The sequence below is a fragment of the Dendropsophus ebraccatus genome, chromosome 6 (genome assembly GCF_027789765.1).
Source record: "Dendropsophus ebraccatus isolate aDenEbr1 chromosome 6, aDenEbr1.pat, whole genome shotgun sequence".
NCBI classification, from domain to species: domain Eukaryota; kingdom Metazoa; phylum Chordata; class Amphibia; order Anura; family Hylidae; genus Dendropsophus; species Dendropsophus ebraccatus.
The window spans coordinates 101,351,707-101,377,596 of NC_091459.1; the positions used below are offsets into that span (position 1 = coordinate 101,351,707).

Below are 25,890 nucleotides of genomic sequence, written 5' to 3' on the forward strand. Positions count from 1 at the left end.
CCTTAGATGGTGTCTAATAGTGCAGGTGTGGTTAAGCCTGCAGGGTATGAGACACATTAGTTTAGAATTGGGTCTGCAGCTGAAGCCAATATGAAGAATAGGCTAGACACAGAGGGGGCATGGCCTCCTACTACATCTGATTTACCATGATATATCCCTGCAAGCAGACAGAAATCACAGTGAACATCTACGCCAGCTCAGGGCTGGCCAAGACAAAGTGGCTTTGGTGTTGACAACACTGTAATCTCTGGACGTCAGCACCGAAGGCCCATTTGCACATCTACCTTTTGAAAATATTTTATATAGATTCAGTTTTTATTGATTTTCAAAAAGAGACCAATAACAGACAAACAAAAAAATTATACATCAGAACAGAAACAGGGGCTAGGGTCACCCCAGATATTTTACAATTCTTTTCCATTAACCATTAATTAAGAACATTGAAAAGCATATACAAGAAATACAAAACTATCTTAATGGCCTCCTTTCATTGTCATATAAACATAAAATCTTAATTACTTAGGAGACCATGCTCCTATATCATATATTTACAGTGGTGTAGCTTTATTTATATCTATATTATTTCCATTGGAGAGTTATAATATAAACCAATGCACATGTTTGTGCATAGGTATAGTAGGGCAGAGGTACCTAACCTTTTGTGAGACAGGTTAATCTTTAAACAATTGACAGGAGCTATGGTAATCTCAAAATTTAGGAAACATATTAAACGCAAAGAAACATGATATTGTGGATTGACAAACAATTTCAGAGAGGAACTTGACACTATTATTTCATGGATAGGCTATGTCTGCAATAATGTATGTCTGCCATGATGTAAAACTGGGATCATTTGTAAAAGTTTGAATCTGGGGCTAGGAGTGGCGTAGACAAATGGGAAATCTATCAAATGGTCGGCGGTGAGTGCACCTATATGCTCTTTGTACATTTTATTTTTTTATGCAATTGCTGGAGTTGCCCTTCAATGATGGTTACAGGTCCTTTTTAAAATTATATATATATATATATATATATATATATATATATATATATATATATATATACACATTTTTTTTTTTGTGGAGTACTTGCATAAATTGTACATATGGCCACAACTCATTCAGTGGGGTTGCTAGACAAAAGTGCCTCCTGAGCTACAGGTTGGGGATCCCTGGAAAACATGTTATAACAAACAAGTGTTACATTGTTGACTTCATCTGTTTGACTGTTTGAAACTTGACCATTTTGATGCATTGGTATTTCCTCACCTACTTCATTATGAATACCACTTGTGGCTGTAGAAGAAGATTTTGCATTTGCAGACTTTTTGGGTATGCATAGTAATAGGAGCCATGATTTAAAACCATGGCCTATAAACACATATAAGAGAGGATCCAAGCAGGTGTTTAGAACAGCTAAACACAGCGTTGTAACCACAGTCTTCTGAAGAACATTATGTAAGATGCAAATGTCTGGATGATAAACCAAATAATGTAGATGAACAGTCCTTTGAATATGATACGGTAAAAAACACACACAGCAAACTAAAAGAATCAAGACTATCATAGTAACTTGCTTTCTAATAGTTTTCTTCTCCATGGGCATGGTCACAATATGTCTGATCAGCAAGCCGTTACATACCATAATGACCAGAAAAGGGAGTATAAATCCAACAACCAAAGCATAATAGTTCATATACATTATCCTCTTCCATGCTGATATCACAACAGGTTCAAAGCATCTTGTAACTTCTTCCCGGACATTGATACCAGATAGTAGAAAGGGTATTGTACTTAGACCTGTGAATACCCAGATAGCTGCACACACTTTTCTGGCTGTCTTTACTTTGATTGTTTCTGTGAGCACCACTGACATACAACGGAAAATGCTAAGACAAGCCATGAAAAAGATACTGGCGTACATGCTGAAATAGAAAGAGAACGTAGTAACGCGGCAGAGGATGTCACCAAAGATCCAATTCCCATCCTGGTAGTAGTAGGCTATCCTTAGGGGCAGGAAAATGATAAATAAAAGATCAGCCACGGCAAGGTTTAGTAGGCATAATGTTGAAAGTCCTTTCTTTTTCTTGACCATGCAAAAAACATACACAGCAGCCCCATTAAACAGCAACCCACTGATAAAAACGATCACATAGACAACGGTGTACACCAGATACTTGTAATCATCTTCTATGGGGCAAGGGTGTATGATGTCTCCTTCACTGTTGTTCATCTGTAAAATTATAAAGAAAGTAGAGCAAATGTTATAAGAACATGCCTCGATAATACTTAGTAGCCTGATATGGAGCTCAAATATCATAAGTCCTTACCATTTTGAGAAAGCAGAGTTTACCTGTCATGGAACCTTCCAAACCATGGGATTATTAGTATGTGTTCTATGTTTTACAGTAGTATTAGGGTTATACGGTATCAAAAGTCGAGGCAAGACGGGAAGGATTCTTGGCCTCCTCCCATGCTTGATTTATTAAGGTTGAAAACAGGCATAAAGCAGGCAAAAATCTACACCTGGCTTTGTTCACATTATATAGTTTTGTCATGTAATTCAACATAGTTGGTCGGTGAAGAATTTTTAAAGATGTTAAGAAATTATAATGATTCTGAGGCCTCAGAAATGGAGTACCTTGTGGATTTTGGCGGCCCCCTTTTTCTTGGTTTTTTGGGGGGGAATCCTATCAAGTTTACAAAGATACTTAGGTGCCAAAACATAAACATAAAATAAATAAATCTAACAATATGTACATTTACTGCAGCATTTTGAAATTGCACAATAACAGCACCCAATATGTGAACATAGATTGCTGTTTTGGCACAAAAAAGGCCACAGAAAGCCAGGAGCCCCATTTCTACTGCTAGCATGACATCTCAATCCCCTTACATTTTTGATAGAGACTGACACTCCACTAGAACTCTGGGACTGCTGATGATAGTTAAGTACAGTACTGAGCTGTAGTACCTCATGTAGCCCCATAGTGTTTGAATACAGCAGCAGTAGGCATACTTCAACCCTCTTTCTTTAAGAAAGGGGCACTCAGGACCTCCATTCTGGTAATCGACTGAGGTCCCAGCAGGTAGACCTTACTGATTAAACAATTACCTGTGAATATATTATTTGATTTGTGTTGCTATATAGCCATAAATTGTTGCTTTTGTGTGCTTTTCTGTTGATGCAGCTATGTGAGGATTCAAAATTATGCAGGTAGTAAAGGGTTAGCAGAAAAATTACAATGCTACAATAAATAATCTGATGTTCCCACAAGCCCTGGTATATTTAGACTGTGAAGAGTTTTAGTGAAGAAAGGATGTATCTGCCATAGTTTTCAGTAATAATAACAGGAAGTTAACTTTGTGAGTATGGGTTTCACATGTCACATACATTATATACAGTACTGTACATCTCCAAAACAGTATGGCAAAATCATGATTTTTAGTTTTTTTTAAGTAAGCAATTTTATTTGAATGTATAGAGAAAAGATGAAGAAAGTCACATCACTAGGTTATACGGAACATTGTTATAGGTTATAAGAAACTGTTGTGACAATTAATGTAGTATTATTTGTCAGCTGTATAAATTAGTGATTGAATATGGATAGGCTGAGGCTGTCATATCAACATCTACACTATGTTAGTGGATACTCACTGTTACTTTGAGGGTTTACAGGTACTTAATCCACTGCAGAGTTTATTTTATTGATTGCTGATTTCAAATACCTCTTATAATTTGTTATGAAGTTGCTTTGTGTTTCGCACCATGGACAACACATTGAACACAATGAAAAGATAGCCCCCCTCACCCATTACTTGCTGTGGTATTCACATACTGTATGCCTCTTATCCTCCTGTATGATGTCCATATACCTCAATATATGTCTATAGTCTATAGAAAGGGAAAGGTTTGTTGAGACAGCTCCTTTAAAGTATGTTCATGTGCCAGGAATCTTCTGCAGAAAATGTGCAGTACGCCACACCAAATCAAAGTATATACAACTAGCAGCAGATCTGCAGTGTGAACAAACCTTTAAATAGCATACTGTATTGCTTAGAATAACCTGCAATATAACCAAAACTCTTTATTACAACAATTTTTTTTTGTTCCACCATACATTATATTTGACACTTAGTAATCGGTTATGTTGAAATGTGTCACGATAAAAGGAGAACTAGCAAAAAGGATTGCAAAATCTATGTACGAGGCATGGGAACCGAAAAAAAAGAAGCAAAGTGGTCAGTTGCATGGGAGACGCCTGTCCTAGACGGGACTGGAGCATAGTAACAAATACAAAACAAATGGGTTAAATGCATTAAAGTGTCACTGTCGTAAATTTTTTTTTTGCAGAAATCAATAGTCCAGGCGATTTTAAGAAACTTTGTAATTGGGTTTATTGTCCGAAAAATGCATTTTTATCATGAAAAAGCAGTTTGAAGCTCTCCCCCCCTGTCTTCATTGTTCTCCTATGGAGAGAGCTAAAGAAAAGACCAAAACAGGACAACAAAGAGTTAATCTACAAATCCCTCACCCGTTATCTGTTCTGACCATCACCAGTGACCTGTCTGAGCTCAGATTACAGCTGTCACCCAGCTCCTGCCTGTAATCCTCTGTTATCTGCTTTCTGCTGCCGGCTAACTCCCTCCTTCCTCCTCCCCCCTCCCCTCTCCCTAGAACAGACAGGGGACGTCTCCTGCAACAAGTCACAATTTTCAGATTTTTCAGAGTGGATGAAAAAGAGGAAGGAGGGGGGGACCTGGGAAAAGGCTTTTTACATGCAGATAATGGCAGATTTGGCTAATAAACCCAATTACAAAGTTTCTTAAAATCGCCTGGACTATTGATTTCTGCAAAAAAAAAAAAAAACGACAGTGACTCTTTAACCCTTAGGGGACACAGCCAGTTTTCATTTTTGCGCTTTCGTTTTTTCCTCCTCGTGTATATAGGGTCATAGCGCCTGCATTTTCCACCTAGAGACCCAAATGAGCCCTTATTTTTTGCGCAACTAATTGTACTTTGCTATGGCAGATGTAATTTTTGCCTAAAATATGCCGGGAAACCAGAAAAAAATTATATGTGTGGTGAAATTGAGGGTTGTTTTTACTCAGTTCGCCCTAGGGTAAAACTGACTTGTTATATATGTTCCTTAAGTTTTTACGATTACAACGATATGTAAATGTATAACCTTTTATTTGATTTGATGGCTTGTAAAAAATTAAAACCTTTTAAAGAAAATATATGTTCCTTAAAATCGCTCTATTCCCAGGCTTATAGCGCTTTTATCCTTTGGTCTATGGGGCTGTGTAAGGTGTCATTTTTTGCACCATGATGTGATCTTTCTATCGGTACCTTGAATGCGCATATACGACTTTTTGATCGCTTTTTATTACAATTATTCTGGATTTGATGCGACCAAAAATGATCAATTTTGCACTTTGGAATTTTTTTACGCTTACGCCGTTTACCGTGTGAGATCAGTAATGTGATAAATTAATAGTTCGGGCGATTACGCACGCGGCGATAGCAAACATGTATATGCACTCTGATCTCCCATAGAGATCCATGCAGTATAGTTATATTGCATGAATCCATGAGATTCGGCTGCTGCAGCCGAAAACAATAGAATGCCAAGCCGGGATCAGCACCATTACGGCACAGACCCCAGCCCGGGATGGATGCGGGGATCGCCCCCCCCGCCCCCCCCGCAAACGCGCCGCGGGGGGGCGATCCCCCCACTAGACCACCAGGTATGGAGATGAGCAAGAATTTAGAAGCAGCTGTCAACTTTGACAGCTGCTTCTAAGTACTTAATTAGCGGGCACGGCGATCGGACCATGCCCGTTAATAGCCGCGATCCCAGGCTACATGCGGCACTCGGGATCACGGCAGTTCAGAGCCCTCTGAACTCCCATAGCGGCACCAGGACGTTCAGTAACGTCCTGGTGCAGCTATGGGTTAATAAGGAGAAGTGTTTATTCTGTATCCTAAACTGTGCTTGTCAAACTAGTTTCCCATAAGTCTATTCACGTGATGCCGACATTTTTATACTTACATTCTTTTACTTTTTTCCCATGGAATTCTCCTGCTGCTTTATATTTTGAATTCCGAGTCTGAGAAAAAAAAATTAAAAACAGTCAGTGAACTGTAATGAGAAGATATCCAGCAAAGTCTGTGCCTCTCCCTTATGTATAGCGCCCCTAAAAGGCTAGGTTGCCACACTTACATTTCTTTCTTTCTTTTTTTTTTTTTACATTTTTTTTATTAAGTTTTTATAACAGTACAAATATATCATACTAGTAAATTGACATATACAGTTATCCATTTAGTTTCCGATTCCAGTGAGTGAACAAATGAATGTACAGAGATGGTAGTAACAAAAAGGAACAAAGGAACAAAAGTATATCAACCATATCAAGTAATGATATAGAACATCTATAATAACATCACACTCAATTTTCCAGTGAAATTGAAGTTTAGGTTATCTACAATAGTATATTATATGTAAATATTTGTTGTTGTATTTGCTATTAACCCCTTAACGACATCGGGCGTAAATGTACACCCCCAAACCTTGGTACTTAGCGCAAACAGTACATGTACAACGTACATTTACGCCCGATGTTTCCCCGATCGCTGTGTGTTCACACACAGCGGTCAGGGAAGATGGCCTGCTATAATGTATAGCAGGCCATCTCTGCTTGTCAGCACGGGGGGTGATTAACCCCCTCCCGTGCCGACGATCGCTGCTATATGCTGATCAATACAGATCAGCATATAGCAGCTTAATTCAGCTTTCCGGGTCATCGGTGACCCAGTGACCCAGAAAGCAATGGCGATTAGTGTCCGAGACAGCACCAATCACCATAAGTGGCCTGGGGAAAGATGGCGCCGGGGCCAGCCCCACGATCGCCGTGATATGCTGGCCAGTACCAGTATACTCACCTGATCCCGGCGTCCGGAGCGACGATCAGCAGTCTGCGCATCTTCGTGTCTTCGGTCGGCGCTTCTTCCGGGTTCGTTCGGGTCTTCTGAAATCCTCTGTAATTTTTGGCTCTTCGGGCGGCTTCGGTGGACTCCGGCAATCTTCTCTCTACTGCCCCTAGCGGCTGATCTGTGAATATTATTCACTGATCAGTTGCTTAGGGTTAATTTTTTTTTTCCCCAATTTTTTTTTTCTTTTTATGCGCCCTAACACCGCTGAGTACTGATCAGCATCGCATGTAAGGGCGCCGCTGATCAGCAACTCCTCCTTTTTGGCGTAGGGGCGTTTTTTCCCCCTATATCCTACCGCCACATAAGTGCGGCATTTATCAGCAGCTCCTTTCTTGGCGTAGGTTTTTTTTTTCCTTACTGTTAAAAACAATTTAAAAAACACTACACTACACAAAATAAAGTTTTACACTACACCACTACACATTTACATACCCCATATACCAATCCCCATATAAAGATGGCCCCCAGGGGGTTTTCGGCGATGGACGCATATAGTACGTTATTGCCTCCGACACCGAAACAGCCAGTGAGAATGAATAGGGGGATCCTTCTTTCCTCCATTCATCCTCATCGTCCTCATCATCCAGTGACATGTCTGGGGGTAGCGTACGCTGCCCCCCAGACACGTCTTTTCCGCCAGTACAGTCCCAATAAGAGATGACGTATGGCATGAAATTCTCCAGCCTGGTAACACCAGGGTGGGAAGAGCCATTGGTTTAGGCCCTCCCCAGCCTAAATATTACCAGCCTGCTGCCGCCCGGTCCAGGAGCGCCAATTTTGACGCTCCGGGACCACTGGCACCCGGCTCTTCCCAGTACCCCTGGTGGCATTGGGTACTGGGGTAATAATAGGGGGTTAGTGTTAGCCATTTTATACCGGCTAACACTAGGCCCCAACTTAGTAATGGATTCCGTCTATTAGACGGCTTCCACTACTAAGTCTATAAAGTAAAGAAATAAAGACAAGACACAAGTTAAAAAATTTTTGTATTCAAATAAAAACACCCCCACACCCCTCATTGACCATTTTATTAAAAATAAATAAATAAAAAAAGCTGGTCATCGACGTAGTCCACGGAATCCGACGTAATCCCCAGGATACCGATATCTGAAAAACAAAAAGGGAGAAACACACAAAAAACACACAAACAGGAGCACAACACCCATCATTGTGAGCGGTGTTGTGCTCCTTACAGTATGCAGCATCTTTACAGATCGCTGCTTACAGTCTGGCCCCCAAGGGGTTAAGGAAGGATGTATTGCATCCCCCTTAACCCCTTGGGGGCCAGACTGATGTCAGACTGCACCCATCCCAGCAAGGAAGGGGTTAAGTGACCCCCCTTCCTTGCTGGGAGGGGTGCAGTGCTGGGGAGGGGGTGGGGAGAGCTCTATACTCACCCTGATGTTGTTTCTTCGCTGGTCCGCAGCACAATGAAGTCACTGTGCTGCGGACCCGCTAATTATATGTGCGCTCAGCCGATCAGCCAATCAGCTGAGCGCACATATAATTCTAAATGTTTCTTCTAATAATGCTATTGTGATAACATAATTAGAAGAAACATTTGATGTTTTCATTAAAGTAAAGTGATGATTAGTACAGAATGCTCTTTTGCCGGCAATATGAATTAACGGCTTATAGAGCTTCCTGTACTAATTAATATTTAATTAATAAAACACATTTTCGATTAAATAAATTCAGTTTCGTTGTTCAATAATTTATTTCTAACGAATCCATCATTTTGCAATTAAATATACTGTCAAAAAATAAATATATATATAAATATACATTTATTTATATATCTATTTATTTTAACAGTATATTTAATTGCAAAATGATGGATTCGTTTAAATTTAATTATTGAACAACGAAAGGCACTTTATTACAACGAAAATGTGTTTTATTATTTTAATAGATTAACCATGAGAGGCATCGGCATACTGCAGAGGATCGCAAACCCCGTAATAGCAATTCATGTAAACTGTGTTCCCCGCTTTCCCAGATGCATCCAGAGGTGTTTGCATCACTTTCTTAAGATTTTATTTGTTATTTTTAGTTGAACCAGATTTCCAAGTAAATGACCGTATGTTTTGAGCCGCATGTCTATTTTTTCCCACAGCCGTAGTTTCATCCGCACATTTACAGCCGCATAAAAAATACAGCCGCACAGTTACATAGTGTGAACCTAGCCTTAGGGTACGTGGCGAAGGATAACCCTTTGTGCATTCCGCAGCTGGCACCCGCCGGTGGACTGATTCAGGCGAGTCTCCACCCGTGTCATAGACTCCATTCTATGCATGGGCGGATTCCGTCGTCCGTCCAAAGAATGAACGTGTTCCGCCCATGCATAGAATGGAGTGTGACACGAGCGGAGTCGCGCGCCTCCATCAGTCTACCGGCAGGTGCCAGCTGCAGAATGCACAAAGGGTTATCAGTCGCCATTCCGCAGTGTGCATGTACCCTTAGAGTGTATGAAGGAAGGGACACCAGAATCCAGCCCCCAGATGCCCCTCCCCCATCCTCCAAGTTAGTGGGGAGATCGTTTGGGAACTGATCTTCCCACTGCTGGATAAAGGTTACCACCTGTACGGGGATAAGTTTTATACCAGCACCCCCTCTTCCGGTCCCTCGCTGCCCGAGTTACTGTAGCTTGTGGCACGATCTGAACATATCAGAAGCAGTAATAGAGCCCTAATATTTAGCAGCCATGGAGAGGACCCAGCGCTTCTGGATATGAAGGACCCCGTATCGCACCAGGACAACATTTTCCAGGTGACGCCCCCCACACTGGAAAACAGGAGACCCCAGCAGAAGTGTAGAGTGTGGCGTAACAGGGGGATCAGGAAGGACACCATTTTCCAGTGTGACACCTGTCCTGATCGCCCCGGCCTCTGCATACAGGATCGCTTCAAAGCGTACCACACGTTATTGGAGTTCCACATAGTCTAAATTCCTTCCCTTATTCCTATTTCAGGGATCACGTTAATCCAGGGATTATTCTGATTGTCATTATGGATTATTCTGATTGCCAGCTAAATAGGTATGGCCGCCATTCCCATTAGAGGATGCCATGATGCAATTACAAAGCCTCTGTGCTGCCAGGACACTAGAAACCCCCCAAAAGTGACCCCATTCTGGAAACTACACCCCTTAAGGAATCTAACAAGTGGGGCTATGGGGATATGACCCCCTGGTGACGGACACATTTGTGCTGTGAAAATAAAAAAAAAAAAATTTTTATTTTCACACCACCATATGTTCCCGTCACCAGTGGGGTCCATAAGCTCACTGCACCCCTTGTTAGATTCCTTATGGGGTGTAGTTTCCATAATGGGGTCACTTGTGGGGGTTTTCTACTGTCCTGGCAGCACAGGAGCTTTGTAATTGCGACATGGCCTCCATCCTCCATTCCAGCCTCTAAATGGTGCTCTGTCCCTTTGGTGGCTTGCCCTGTGCCCATAAAGCACATTATGTCCACATGTGGGGTATTTTCGTACTCATGGGAAATTTATCTACACGTTTTGCGTTCATTTTCTTTTTTAACCCCTTGTGGAAATGAAAATCAAGGCTAGACCAACATTTAGTGTAAAAAATGTTTAATTTTTACACTAAATCATTGATCTTGTCTTGATTTTTTCATTTTCCCAAGGGGATAAAAGACAGAAAAAACACAAAATGTGTAGAGCAATTTCCCCTGAGTACGAAAATACCCCACATGTGGACATAAAGCGCCATGCGGGTGCAGGGTCCAAGCCTCCAAAGGGAAGGAGCGCCATTTGGTTTTTAGAGGCTGGATTTGGCTGGAATGGATTTCAAGGGCCATGTTGCATTTAAACACTACCTGTGTTGCCAAGCCAGTGAAATCCCCCACAAGTGACCCCATTATGGAAACTACACCCCTTAGGGAATGTAACAAGGGGTGTAGAGAGCATATGGACCCAACTGATGACGGGCACAAATTTGGAACAATGTGGCGTTAAAATGAAACATTACATTTTTTACACTATAATGTTGGTTTAGCCTTAAATTTTTCATTTTCGCAAGGGGTTAAAAGAATAAAAAACAGACAAATTGTGTAGAGCAATTCCCCCTGATTCCGTAAATACCCCACATGTGGACATAAAGCGCCATGTGGGTGCAGGGCAAACCTCCAAAGGGAAGGAGCGCCATTTGGATTTTGGAGGCTGGATTTGGCCAGAATGGATGATGAACGCTATGTCGCATTTACAGAGCCCTCGTGCTGCCAAGACAGTAAGAACCCCCCACAATTGACCCCATTCTGGAAACTACTCCCCTTAAGGAATCTAACAAGGGTTGCAATGAGGATATGGACCCCTTGATGACGGGCACATTTGTGCCACCAAAGTGAAAAAATTAAAATTTTCCCTTTCACGTCACATTGTTCCACATTTGTGCCCGTCATTATTGGGGTTCATATGCTCACTGCACCCCTTGTTAGATTCCTTGAGGGGTGTAGTTTCTAGAATGGGGTCACTTGTGGGGGGTGTCCAGTGTTTTGGCAGCACGAGGGCTCTGTAAATGCGACGTGGCCCTTGAAATCCATTACAGTGAAATCCAGCTTCCAAAAGCCAATTGGTGCTCCTTCCATTTGGAGGCTCGGTCTGCACCCGCTTGGCACTTTATGTCCACATGTGGGGTATTTCCGAACTCGGGAGAAACTGCGCTACACATTTGGGTTTTTTTTGTTTGTTTTTTCTTTAATCCCCTTGTAAAAATGAAAAATGAAGGCTAGAATAACATTTTAGTGGAAAAAATTAAATTTTTCCTTTTTTACACCACATTGTTCTGAAGATCTGTGAAGCACCTGTGGGGTCCAGATGCTCACCGCACCCCTTGTTACATTCCTTAAGAGGTGTAGTTTTCTAAATGGTGTCCTTTTAGGGGTGTTTTTTATGTTTTGGCACCCCAGAGCCTCTGCCAACCTGAAGTGGTACAGTCAAAAATGACCAAGTATAACAGAGGCGTTGAAATTTACTAGGCGCTCCTTTATATCTGAGGCTTGTGGTTGCGTCAAATAGCGCAATAGGGCCACATATGGGGTATTTCTATAAACTGCAGAAACGTGGCAATTAATTTTGGGGTGCATTTCTCTGCTAATAGGTTTATCATTATGAAAGATATTGGATTACAATAAAATCTCTGCACAGAAAATTAAAATTTACACACATTTACACACTTAGCTTTTATTTCTGTGACTCCTGGATGTGCTTTTGCAGAGTTTGAGGGGTGCAGTTTCTGAAATGGGGTGCTTTGTGGGGCTTTCTAACATACAGTCCCCTCAAATACACTTTAAGGTCCCTAAAAATATCTGATTTTGAAATTTTACTGAAAATTTGGAAAATTGCTGCTAATGTTTTAAGCTTTCTATTGTCTAAAAAAAATGAAAGATAGTTTAATAAATGCCACCAACATAAAGTAGGCATGTTGCTTATGCTATTTAATATATAATTTGTGTGGCATAACCATTTTATGTATAAGCAGAAAAGTTTCAAAGTTCGAAAAATGCAATTTTTCACAATTTTTCACGTTATTTATTTATTTTTTTTTTTATAAAGATTCGTTAGAAGTATCGAATCCAGTTTACCAGAAATGTAAAGTACCATATGTCACGAGAAAACAATCTCAGAATCAGCCGAATAGGTAAAAGCATCCCCAAGTTATTGATGAATAAAGTGACACAGGTCATATTCATAAAATTTGTCTCTGTCCTTAACGCCATTTCAGGCTCTGTCCTTAAGGGGTTAAGCCAAGTATTCCAGAACGGGATTTATGAATGGAGTTACTAGCTACTGCAATTTTGTATTCATGCCATCCATTAGAGTTCAGAGTATTAACAATTTCCTAAAGGGTATTTTGCAAGAATTCAAATTATAGGCTATTTAAGTTCTTGAAATGGTAATACTGTAGCTTGCATCATGGGGGTTAGATATATCTTGGGTAGTACATTGGCATCAACATTAAGGAGAGCCAGGAAAGGTGTTACAATATTTGGATATGATCATAATTTAGATAAGAATTTGCCTAGGTTCAACCAGAAACGTTTAATTACAGGGCATTTCCACCAAATTTGAAGGAGTAAACCTTCACCTGTGCATCTCCAACATGTTTTGGGGTATCTTTAAAATTAGACAAGGTAGTACCAAATACCATCGGTACAGAAGGTTTTTTAGACACCTCTAAATGGTTGTTGCATCTGGAAATGGAAAGAATGATAGAATGAGCCTCTTCCCATTGTTTGGGTGAGAAAGTTCTATTTTTAAGTTTTATAAGTGTCATCAGCTGTGTAGGAGTGTAGTAGTCTTTTATAGCATTTTGAAATACCTTTAGTATTATGGTTTGATGAGTATATCCCTCTATAAAAGTCAGATTGTTTTAATGGGGAAGGGATAACAGTTTAAGACACTGAGGGGGACATTTATTAAGTCCGACGTTTTTTACGCCGGACTTAAGAATGTCCCCGCATCTCCGGCGATACGGGGATTTATGTAGAGGCGGACTGCCTCTACATAAATCCCGTGCGCTCCGGTGTGCATGGCCGAAAACCTACGCCAGCTGAGGACTGGAGTAGGTTTTCGCCGTATCTTTTGGCGGAACGGATGGTGAATCGCGTGGACTCCGTTCCGCCGCCTTTACACCCCCTCCCCGCACCCCGGCTTACCCGGCGGAAAGTGCCGATTTGCAAATATTTTATTCGCAAATCGGCCATTTGCGGATAAAATAATGCGCAAATCGCCACTTTCCGCCGAAAAAACCCTGAACGCCCATTGATACATGTCCCCCTGAGTGTCTAATTTAAAGGTACTTAAAAAAGTCTTGTGAAGGGAGATTAAATTTGGTTCTCAAGTGCTTAAAGTTGACAAATATATTGTTTTCCCATAGCTGGGATAACATCGTCAGTCCTTTATCATACCACTTTACATTGTCTGCTATGGAGATTTGGAATGCGGGCATACCTGTATGTGCCCCCATTCCAAATGAAAAGAAGTGAAGTTCATCCGGCCCGTACTGCCATACTGGCCTGCGTCAACTTTACTGACACCAAATATTTTGTGTAATCTGGCCCCTTCTGTGTGAAAATCTTTATTAAAACGTCACTTATGTCATTTACAAAGTAGCACTGCCATACAGTTAGCTGTGAGTAGACAGTAGCAGCAGATGACAATGTAATTGTAATACCACATATTTACTTTCTCACCTGGAAGACGCTTATAGAACTTTAGATATACTACACTAGGAAGGTCCCCCTCACCCCCTCTTTCTTTCAGACCTCTAATATTTCTTAGTTACTATTAAGAGAAAAAATGTTTTGTTTTCAGAAAGTTTTAGAAAGTAATGAGGATTTGTATATTACTTCTCTTTACAAATGTCAAGTTTTCCAGAACTTATCAGCTACTGTATGTCCTGCAAGAAGTGGTGTATTCTTTCCGATCTGATAAAGTGGTCTCTGCTGCCACCTGTGTCTACCACAGAAACTGTCGGGAGCAGGAGAGGTTTTCTATGGGGATTTGCTACTGCTCTGGACAGTTCCTGTAATGGACAGAGGTGGCAACAGAGAGCAGTGTGTCAGACTGGGGGAAAAAAAACAACAACACTTTCTGCAGCACATACAGCAGCTGATAAGTACTGGATACTATCTATCTATCTATCTGTACCAATGCTAGCGATGGCGCAAGCCGCACCAGGAAACAAACTCTAAGGGGCAGCTGGTCTTCACCATAGCTGCAAGGCAGGATGGGCTTGCTGCAGCAGGCAACCCCCAGGTCGATACCCCTGGCTAGGCTTGCTAACGGTGGCGGGCCAGGTGCAGCTGGAGACATGTAAACATGCAGGTACACAGCAGGACTCACATTAGGAGCCACAGGCCACGGGGAACACAGCAGGACTGATGATAGGAACCACGGGGAGACACCACAGGCAGGAACCCCCGGCAGGAACCCCGAGCAGGAATCACAGGCAGGTGCTAAGCTCCAGCACGTGGGCTCTGGCGTCCACCACAGAAGAGTGGGACAGGGGGCGGGAGCGGATAGCCGTAACATATATTTTACAATTTTGTTTTAATTTTCTGACACCAGTTGATTTAAAAGCAATGTATTTCTCCATAGTACTCCTTTAAGGTAAGTGCACAGTAATTTATTGCAGGAGCAATATAGTATATTGTATTATAGGATAAATTTTACTTTGCTTGTAAAAATTTGTCACCTGCTTATATTAGGAAGCCAAGCATAAGAATTGTGAAATATGTTACTAGGCTACTCAATGTTCTATTTAGATTGTACCCAAAGGAGAACAAAGAAGTTGCAGAAGCTGAGTAGAATTTATTTTGGATCACACACTGTTCAATTGCGTAAGTTGTAGTGGGAAACTCTACTTTCATAGATCAGTGTTATGCAATGCTAGAACCCTATATACCTCAGTAATATATACTGTTTGGAGACTTACATAATACAAACACCACACCCTCTTGGTAAACAAGAAGAAAGTTCTGCACAATATCAGTTGCGTTATGAGGTATTTGGCAAAATGTGAAAGTAATAAATTATTTTACAATATGACAGTAATGATGGGCAACCTTTCAATTATGCTAAATAATTCAATGATCTCTCAGTGCTGGCAATGCCTGGGTCCTATATATGACATATCACTCTGTACATGTTCCGTACAGCCTCTCCCAGCTTCTCCAGGTGACGGAAGAACATTCATAGTGTTATTGTTGTCTTGTGGCTTTTTTATGGGAATAGGATTTTATAGGCATCTTACAACATTGAAAAGGTGTACCTTCTTTGTTCCTCCCTTCCTTCAGGTAGAAATAGTTGTAAAGTTAAATCACGCAGATATATAGAGATAAGACCCAAACCAGACAGGGAAGACAAGAAAGTTTCACTATCTTATTAAAATAAAAATATATGAATTACTGCTGCATTTAAAGGGGTACTCCAGCGGGGGGGGGGGCACTCCAGTGGAGCGCCACGATGCGGGACCCGCCGCTGGAACCGGGGAGGTGAGTGGACGTCTTTTCCCTCAGCCACCTCCTCCCCGGTCCCAGCAAAAAAGTGCCCCCCCCCGCTGGAGTACCCCTTTAAAGGAAAATTAAGGGGAATCATTACTACTATGCATGCTCATCTGTTGGCATGCACTTGTGGCCCTTGGTACCCTGATGAAGCCTTAGGGCTTTATCCAGCTTCAGCAGCCACCACTCAGGTGAGGCACCAGTTCAGGTTCGGATCGACTTGAGCATGCTCAAGGTTCGCTCATCTCTAAATATCTATCCACGCTCCACTGCCCCTCCTGCGGTCTGCTTCTTCCTAGGGTCCTGTGTGCTGCAGCTTCAGAGTGACAGCTCTGACAGGCAGCTCAGCCAATCGCTGGCCGCAGCGGTCCCTACCAGTGATTGGCTGAGCCCTGAAGCTGCAGCGTGTGGGACCTGGGAAGAAGCAGACCGCAGGAGGAGCCCTGGAGCATGGATAGGTAATGTATATTGTTTGCAGAATCGTCGGCTGCCAGCCACACATCACTATTAGATGTGGCGATGCACGGTTGGCAGCCAAATATTTTAGGTTTGGGCCTTAAACAACGTTCAGCTGATGATCGTTTCACTGGCTGATCGTTGTCTGTATTACGCTGAGCGATAATTCGACGATTATCACTCCATTTAATAGGGCCCTAATTATTATAAGGGTGGTGCTGCCACCATGTCATGGAGAGGGGAATGTATGCATATTCCAAAGGAGGCCATTGCTTCTTGAGCTGTCATGCATGGTAAGCAGTGGACTTAGGGGCTCACAACTGCCCCTGGTCACCAAATCACCTCATTAGCATATTTTGGATGTATTTACAGAACGCCACAAGAGATTTCAAAACAAAAAGGTATATTTTGATCAGAGTGCCATGGTCTATAAGTGCATTCCAGCATGTTAGTAGCCATGGTAGTAGTGATGAGCGAGCATGCTCGTCCAAACTTGGTACTCGATCGAGTATTAGAGTACTCGATGGTACTCGGACGAGCATCTCGCGATACTCGAGAAAATCTCATCATCCGTTTCCTGTAAGTTTTGGCGCTTTTTCTCAGCCAATAAACATGCAGGACACTCTTTGATACATCCTGCGATCACGTGGGACCCATAAATGTTGATAGCAGTGATTGGTTGGCCAGATCAGATGACCCTGCCATATAAAAATCACGACCGGCAAGGCTCGGCTCACATGCATGCTAGAAGAGATTAGGGACAGAGCTGCTGCTGGTCAGGGAGAGCTTTAGGGAGAGAATTAGCTTTCCAGTAGGCATGGTATATACTAGCGAAACAACCAAACAGCCCTTGTAAGGGCTTTAAATTGTTTTTAAATTGTATAAATACAGACTGCTGGCTGGGACTTGCAGTGCAGCTACCACGATTTCAGCAGCGCACTGTTGTGATCGGCTGTTGGCAGAAAGGGGACATTAGGTGTTGCATACAGACCCCTAAGAAGTACTCAGTACTAGTTTATTGGGACCTCTACTATATTTTTTGATTTCTGTATTTCTTACACAAGGCATATCTTAGTTCACTACTGCTTCCACAGTGTAAAGGGGGTGTCACAGAGTGTATATAGGTGCAGCCACCAACAGATTGTATCCCACAGCCCCCTAAAAACTAGTGGGACCTCTACTATATTTCCTGATTTCTGTATTTCTTACGCAAGGCATATCTAAGTTAACTACAGCTTGTTCAGTGTAAAGGGGGTGTCACAGAGTGTGTATAGGTTTTTGGGTGGTTCATATGCCTACCATTTTAACCAGGCTGTTGCCCAGAATTTGGCATAATGGTGCGATTAGGCAGCCTCAGAGGCATCCATATATGCTGCCCCTGCTATTTCCTGTCCATTTCCGTTGTGTTTCCATCATTTTCTGAGGTTGACAGGTTTTCACACGACCTTCCCTCTACCGAACTTGGGACCCCTGCAAAAATGCTCAAGTTTCCCATTGACTTAAATAGGGTTCGTTACTCGAAACGAGCACTCGAGTATCGGGAGATACTCGCTCATCACTACATGGTAGTCATGATTCCCTTCAACCCCTTAATACATATTCATGTTCAGGTTAATCTGGGATTGCTAAATGATAGCACAATCCAGAGTACATGCATGTGAATAAATTAACCTATCATTATGTTGTGACGTCAGCGAGTGGTGACTGGACCTATCACTCGTAACCTTCACCAGGGATTGCTGCAATTGGCTCTTCGTTACAGACAGATCGATTGCAGTGTTACTACAGCACACAACAGTAACACAAACAAACAAATTAACTTCTTTCCACCCTGACCATTTCGCCTGTCCTATTGCTGTATCTAATTATTGCCCCTATCCCTTGTTGCTGTACCTGATCACCATCCCTGTCCTCTCTTCCTGCATGTAATAGTCTACCCTGTTGATGTACCCAAGAATTTATGTTGTCCTTTGTTGGTGCACCTGATCCCCCTCTCCTATTCCCCATTACTGTACCTATAGTAACTCCTGGTACTGTACTTGTTTGTCATCCCTTGCCCCTGCTGCTGTAACTAATTGCTGCCCTTGTTACCTTACCTGATCATTGATACTGTTAGTGTACCCAATCATCTTTGCTGTTACTGTAAGTAAAATTTACTGCTAAACTAAAAGCCCTTTAACATTGTACAAAATAAAAGAACCTACGCCAAATAATGCCGACATAGAGTAGACATATTGTAAATTTGAGTTATTATATCATTTGTGTTGCGGGACTATCTGTTTTACAATACAGTAATGTTGTACCATGTTAACCATAAAAAGCAGTAGAATAGTGAAGGTAAAAGGTATCGCCTGATTTCTTCACTATTCTATCTGTCTTACAAGCAGATAATTTCAAACCCAAAAAAACTCAAATTAAATTTTTTTTACATCTTATAGTTTTTTTTTACAAAACAGGGTTATTGTGTAGACGAAAACGTATTACTAACATGAATTACATTGTGTCAGGGGAAAATAATTTAAGTTTAACTTTCTCAAAGTTATTAACACATAAACAAGACCAGTCAGATTTAAAACTCTCGTATTCTCAGATTTCTGTACTACAAAAAAAAACATAAAAATGTATGTGGGAATATAATTTTTTTTTTTCTTGTGTGACATAGGCTAGTGATCACATGACCCAAGAGTGAATGAAATTGTTGAAAATAGCAAAAGTGCTGGAATAAAATAGATGGTGCTATAGGGCTATTGATGGTGACACCATAACACAGGCAAAAAAAAAACCTGGAATGCTTCTTAGGGTGCATTCACACCTACAGGATCCGCAGCAGATCTGCAGCATATCCGCAGCAGATTTGATGGTGCAGATTTGATGCTGTGTTCAGTTATTTAAATGAAATCTGCTGCTGATCCGCAGCAGAAAATACGCTGCGGATCCGGTAAGTGTGAACGTACCCTTAAAGATTAATGCATAAACACAACTGATATTTCACCATATAATACCCCTTCCCGAACTACAATTTGGGTGATGTCTTAGCAGATGTTTGGAAGCTCATTTTAGTCAGTATTTTACCAAAATCATTAATGGAAACAACAGAGAGAAGCTATATTGGAAAGCTTTGCACCATTATCTGTGTTTTGGATCCACTCCTGGTTTTGGTAAAAATACTGACACATACAGTACATACAGTACATTGCAAACTATGTCCTCTTGAGCTCTGCACTCATGATGTGTTAATAGAAGTTTTCTCCTCTTTTACTCTTGATCTATCACCACTTCTCCCAGCTCCTTCTCAGCCTTATCTAAATGTTGATCACTGCTCAAAACTTGCATCTACAAGAAACAGTCTTTTGCATTTTCTGTGTGTTCACATGTGTATATTATAAAGTTTAGTCATTGCATAGTAAAGACTCAAAACATAGAGAGGTAATTATTAAAAGCAGTGCAGAGCAAATCTCTTAGGAGGAATGTATAATTTGTGACTTTTTCACCTCACATTTCCGGCTTGCACTTTCTCAGGCAGGTTTTAAAGGGGTAGTTCACACAATTTTCTTTTCTTTTAAATCAACTGGTGCCAGAAAGTGCAGGAGATTTGTAATTTACTTCTATTTAAAAAAAATCTCAAGTCTTTCAGTACTTATCAGCTGCTGTATGTCCTACAGGAAGTGGTGTAATGGTGTATTTCCAGCTCTTTGCTGCCACCTCTGTCCATGACAGGAACTGTCCAGAGCAATAGCAAATTACCATAGAAATCTCTCCTGCTCTCCAGACTGGAAATAATACCACTTCCTGCAGGGCATACAGCCATATTTTTAATAGAAGTAAATTACAAATCTCTGGTACTTTCTGGCACCACTTGATTTGAAAGATTTTTTTTAACTATACAACTAACTTTTAACTTTTTTAACTATACAAAATTAATTAAATTATCATGTCATAAATAATTCACATTTTTTTCAATGCACTTTTTTGTCTAGTGGATTTTACGTCACCCATTGAGTGGAGTTGTGTAAAATGTTTAAAACGTTGCACATAATAAATGTGCCTAAAATGGCGCTACGCTTATACCACACCCATTTTTTACGAAACAAAACTAAAAATAGCAAGTGCTTGATAAATGTCTCCAAAAAGACAAAACCACAACCAATGGAGGATTTGCCTCTGTAGGGTCTATTCACACGTACATGTTTTTGGTTGCTAATCTTTTTTGCATGCTGCTGGCCAAAATCTATTTTTTTTAATAGCTACTATACACTTCCACAAATGTTTACTAGAAAGTTGAATAACTTCTTATTATTGAATAAATGTGTTTTCTTCACATAACATGGAAAAACCCCATGTTTGTAAATTTTATAAAAAAAGACTTGATCTGCAGTAGTTTTCTTGCCATCCTTATTTTGGTTCTGGCTGTACTATGCATCAATGATTTTGGTTGAGAACTGAATGCCTTAGGCCCCTTTCACACATCCGTTTATTCTGTCTGCAGATGTAAATGGACCTATTGATGTCTATGTAAGATTACTAGAGATGAGCGAACCGGGTTCGGGTTCGAGTCCATCCGAACCCGAACGTTCGGCATTCGATTAGCTGGGGCTGCTGAACTTGGATAAAGCTCTAAGGTTGTCTGGAAAACATGGATACAGCCAATGACTATATTCATGTTTTCCACATAGCCTTAGGGCTTTATCCAACTTCAGCAGCCACCGCTAATCAAATGCCGAAAGTTCAGGTTCGGATGGACTCGAGCATGCTGGAGGTTCGCTCATCTCTAAAGATTACCCTTATCAATTGACAGACATGAGACCCTGTCATCAATCCCCTGGTATCATGACTGCTGTGAAGAGGAATTTGGTTGGATTTTCACCCCAAAACATTATTGATCAGAGTAGCCATATTATGAAAGCATGGATACATACTAATATTATTAATAATAATTTATTAATAGTAATTTATTTTTTCTTTGGTTGATATGCATACATACTAGTACTACTTTACCTGGTTAAAGGAAAAATATAACTGCAGCTCTTAAACAAGAGCCTGATATTGTCATTATCTAACTTATCAGTGGAGACTGGGGCATTGAGATCTGTGGGACTTGTGACCTGTGAATAAAAAAATCCATCGAGATTGGACTTTTTTGCAATTGGTGTATTGCAGTTGTGCTATGTTACACTCACAACTCAGCACCATTCACTAACATAAGTGTTGTTGCTGTGTAGCCCTAGCCTGGTTATATTACACGCTCTTACAATTCCTATTTAATAGCATATCCTAATTGTTTTAAGATCTAATCATATGTGAGCTGTGACTTCCATGTTTTCTTTCCAATGATAATAACAGAAAAGCAGAATTAAAGCTGTGATGAATCCATTGTAAGATGACAGGGACGGCTCCTGGGACACCACTAATATACACAAACACACATTACTGACACACAGGGCCGTATTTACCCCTTATCATAATACGGGTGCATACGGGGGTCAAACCATTGCATGTTTGATCACTATACGTGTATACCATAATAGAGGCACTATTAGATTTACACTGTTGTGCCCTCATATGATGGTAATATACAAGTAGTGGTGATACCTTACAAACAAACACACACCCTGGTAATTGTGTTTTTAGTAAACGTATCTCGGCACATTTTATACAGCTATTTAATAAAAGTTCAATTTTATTCATTATTTCTACAATAGCCTAGAGCACACAAATTTAACTATGAATAGGGGGAGCTACAAGATAGAGGGAGCCTTTTGTGGGCTTAGGGCCCTATGTGTTCATGTATTTCTCACTAGGCACTGGTGGTCTGTGCCTAGGGCAGCACCTTGCAGGGAGGCAGCACCAGGGAGCAGGGGGAAGGAAACAACTTTTTTTTTTTTTAGTCTCCCACCTCCTGTTCAGACTTGCCAGTAAATCTGGTGTCTTTTTGAGGGGAGGTATGGTCAGGTCTGGTGTGGCTGTGCTGTTTAGGTGTGGTATAGCTGTGACACCTGGAGCTATTACATACCACTTTTCCAATCCTGTGGTGAGAATTCCCTCAGACAATATGCAGACTGCTCTAATTATTGATTCAATGTGGGAATTTGAAAAACGTGTTTCAGAAAATGTAGAGAAATGCATTTCGCCGAAATCACTCTCCCCCACTCTCCCCAAGATGGGGCGTCTTTAGGTTTTGTGACTAGGGCAGCAGCAGTTGTTAATACGGCCCTGCTGACACACACTGACTGACACACACGTTAGGGTATGTTCATATCGTGTTTTGTCCACACGTCGGGCTGCACGTCGGGAATCAGTGAGAAAAGGATGCTGCCGTGCAGCCCGCCGTGTGGCCGACTGCCACATTGACTTAAATGAGCAGGACGGAGTCATTATGTGACAACGTTCTGCTCATTTACCGGATGTACACGTCTTTTGTGCAGGACTCAAAAGCGTAGTCGACTACGCTTTTGAGTCCTGCACAAAAGCCGTGTACATCCGGCTTTTCTCACTAATTCCCGACGTGCAGCCCGACGTATGGACAAAAACGCGATATGAACATACCCTTACTGACACACACACACACTTAATGACATAAATACAGTATTACTGACTGACACACTTTACTGACAAACATTACTTATTGACACACATCTCTGACTGACAAACACACATACATACAGACAGCACTTATAGCTCACTCTTCTCCCTATTCCTCTCTGCCCAGCCAATCTCCACACTGTAGTATTGAGGACCTGTGGGTCATGTGATCAGGTCCTTCATCACTCTCTTTCTGCAGGACGCTCACAGGTCCTGCTCTTTCTCTTTCTTCTGGTGTTCAGCGCTCACCCTGCACTACAGTGAAAGGGCTGAACATCAGAACACTGGGCCCTCTTCCTCTCTGGGCCCCTGGATGCACTGGGGCACCAGCACTTGCCCTGGTAAGCCCTGTGCTGACTCCAGCCCTGTATGATAAACACCAGCAGCAATGCCCAACAAACCTCATTGACATATAATGGGGTCAGGTGTCTGTTCTTTACCGTGTTCCTTTTAAAGAATCTGTAAAGCAGGACCTGGACATATAAATAAAAGCTTATGACACTATGACATTGTTGCTCACTGTACAACTACTGGGCCAGGTAGGAAAGCACCCAGCCCCACAAAGGTAGTGATCGGTGATACATTACTGCTCACATACACCTCTTGTCTACATCACTTCCACTCAGTATACTGCTACACTGGGGTACCATGGAGGAGCACCACTTCAGCATATACATTTGTTCCTAAGATTTGTGCAGATTTTTTTTTCTAGCTAATTTATTTGAAAGCAGAGAGAGAAAATGTCTGGTATGCTCCATCACATATCGCATATCCTCTCATAAAAACATTGCTTCTGCTGGTGTACACTGTGCCCCATGAACTGCATAGAGGTTTGCAATACAATTCATACGCATAATTTTTGGGGGGATCTGAGACTCTAGCTTGCAAATCTCGGCATGTACAAATGTTATTCTGTAGAATGCTAAAGTAACATATGCAGATTGCAGTGCAGATTTTGCAGCATGTGTATGCTGGATGATGTATAGAGGAATAACTCCATTATATAGCATCCAAACTAACATGACACCAGTTGTTTTTGTCATATTAATGGAGAGGTAATGAGACCCTATAGAATATTATGGGTGCCAAATTACAGTTCCGTACAACTTAAGAGTTGGCTGTGTGGGTCAATGTCTTTACATATAAAAGTGTTATATACATGGTGAATACATTTTATAGTCACTTTACTTGTTCTAAAGATTGACAAACTTATTACTATATTATTATTTAGTATTTCCCAAAATCTAGTGAACTAATAAAATGTAAATGAAGGAATACTAGCAATATGATATTAACAAATGTACTTGTAGATGTAAATATCCAAGTATAGTAACGATAGTAAAAATGAAAAAGACTTACTTGTCTGACGTGCCCTCTTGTGGGAAATATCAAATGGTTCCTTACCATTTAGAAATAAGAACTTGTGCTACAGGAAACCTAAATAAATACATAGTATGGACGGGAGATGGAAGAGGATGTGGATGAAGGGGGGAGGGGACTATGGGAAAAAATTAGAACTTTCTCTGAATTGCTGTGGAGGAAGATAGGAAATCTGCAATGCATTAACCACACTGCTCTAAAAAGAGACCCCCCCACCCCCATCTGAGTGGTGATCAGCATTCAAAACCGTAATACTCGGTTTACATATATTTTAATGGTAATTTGGTCCAAGAACTCGAAAAAAGTTCTCATTAAATGTTTAAAATCTATGTACAAGGATCATTAAAGAGCAAAATAGTAAAAAGAGTATACGCACATTGCTTAGATTCAAAAGAATGAGAAACCACAGACAAATGGGGAAGTTTCCTCTCTAGTGTGTATTTACTTACTTAATTCTTCTTTCCTGTAGTCACAAGAGAAGCACAAACATATGAGGAGGGTTAACTCTTCCAACCGTTGTCAGATTGACAAATGCCAGAACACAAAGATGGTTAGACCCTATAAATGGCCCAACCTTCCTCCGCCTAATGTGTATTTTAAAGAGCAAATGAGAAATAACAGTGTTAATAAGGTTCTTTACTGGGTGGGTATTCATTTGCTGTATAGACTGCTGAAAAGAGGAATCAACAGTGTTCCTCATAACGGTACAAATACATAAGGATGTAGCATTGTATCTGAAGCCTATATAGTGCAATTATTACACCTTCACCTTGTAACAAAGGGCATCAGTCTTGGCCAGGGCTGTATTAGTATGTTGTCCTAGGAGCATGGACTCAATACACCCTACTAAGATGACTCTACGTACATTAGACTTATTGTACAGATCTGTCACAAATAAACTGCAAAAAAAAGAATGCAGTATATGTGGATTTTATTTAAGGTTCACAGTGTATCTCCCTCCTATACAGAGAAAGGGCTGAAATAATCACAAAACCCTAACAAAATGAGCATGTTGTTTTGTAAATACTTAGCATTGTCACTTTGTGACTGCCAGGGCCTTTACTTTATACCTTGCTGTTATGTCCGTGTCTGATAAGACATCAGTGCCATCCTCGAAGGTGAAGTTGCAACCTCTGTGCCAGAGATTACGTTTTTGGCCGTAATAATCTGCTCCAGGTTTTTCTGTGTCCTAAGCATTTGTCTTTGCTTCAGTTGTCGGTTGTGCTTTGATGGACAGGTTGCTCCTCCGCTTTCCTTCTGTGTTTCTCTCCCTGGACCTATGAGATTTGAGTCAGGGACTTGGCATCCCTTATCGGTATCTCGCTACCTTCTGTTCAGGACCCTTGATAGCTCTGACCAGCTTAGTCCTGTTGAGCTTGATCTTAAATACAGTGGTTTTCTGACCTTTTGCCTGTTTTGTTACCATTCTTTGTCTTTTTGATTCTGTACCTTGC

The 25,890-nt window shown here is 41.1% G+C and overlaps 1 protein-coding gene across 2 annotated transcripts; it reads right to left on the minus strand.

Moving 5' to 3' along the window:
- Positions 1-1,078: 1,078 nt before the first annotated feature.
- Positions 1,079-24,973, minus strand: LOC138795832 (cysteinyl leukotriene receptor 1-like). Of its 2 annotated transcripts, none has more exons than XM_069975447.1 (3): positions 24,886-24,973; positions 6,056-6,113; positions 1,079-2,232 (listed from the first exon to the last, which is right to left on the minus strand). In XM_069975447.1, the coding sequence occupies exon 3, from the start codon at positions 2,230-2,232 to the stop codon at positions 1,117-1,119; it is 1,116 nt and encodes a 371-aa protein (XP_069831548.1). In that variant the 5' UTR covers positions 6,056-6,113; positions 24,886-24,973; the 3' UTR covers positions 1,079-1,116. The 2 variants fall into 2 exon arrangements, with proteins under 2 accessions (XP_069831548.1, XP_069831547.1); XM_069975446.1 differs by lacking the exon at positions 24,886-24,973 and adding an exon at positions 24,416-24,488.
- Between the last annotated feature and the right edge of the window lie 917 nt (positions 24,974-25,890).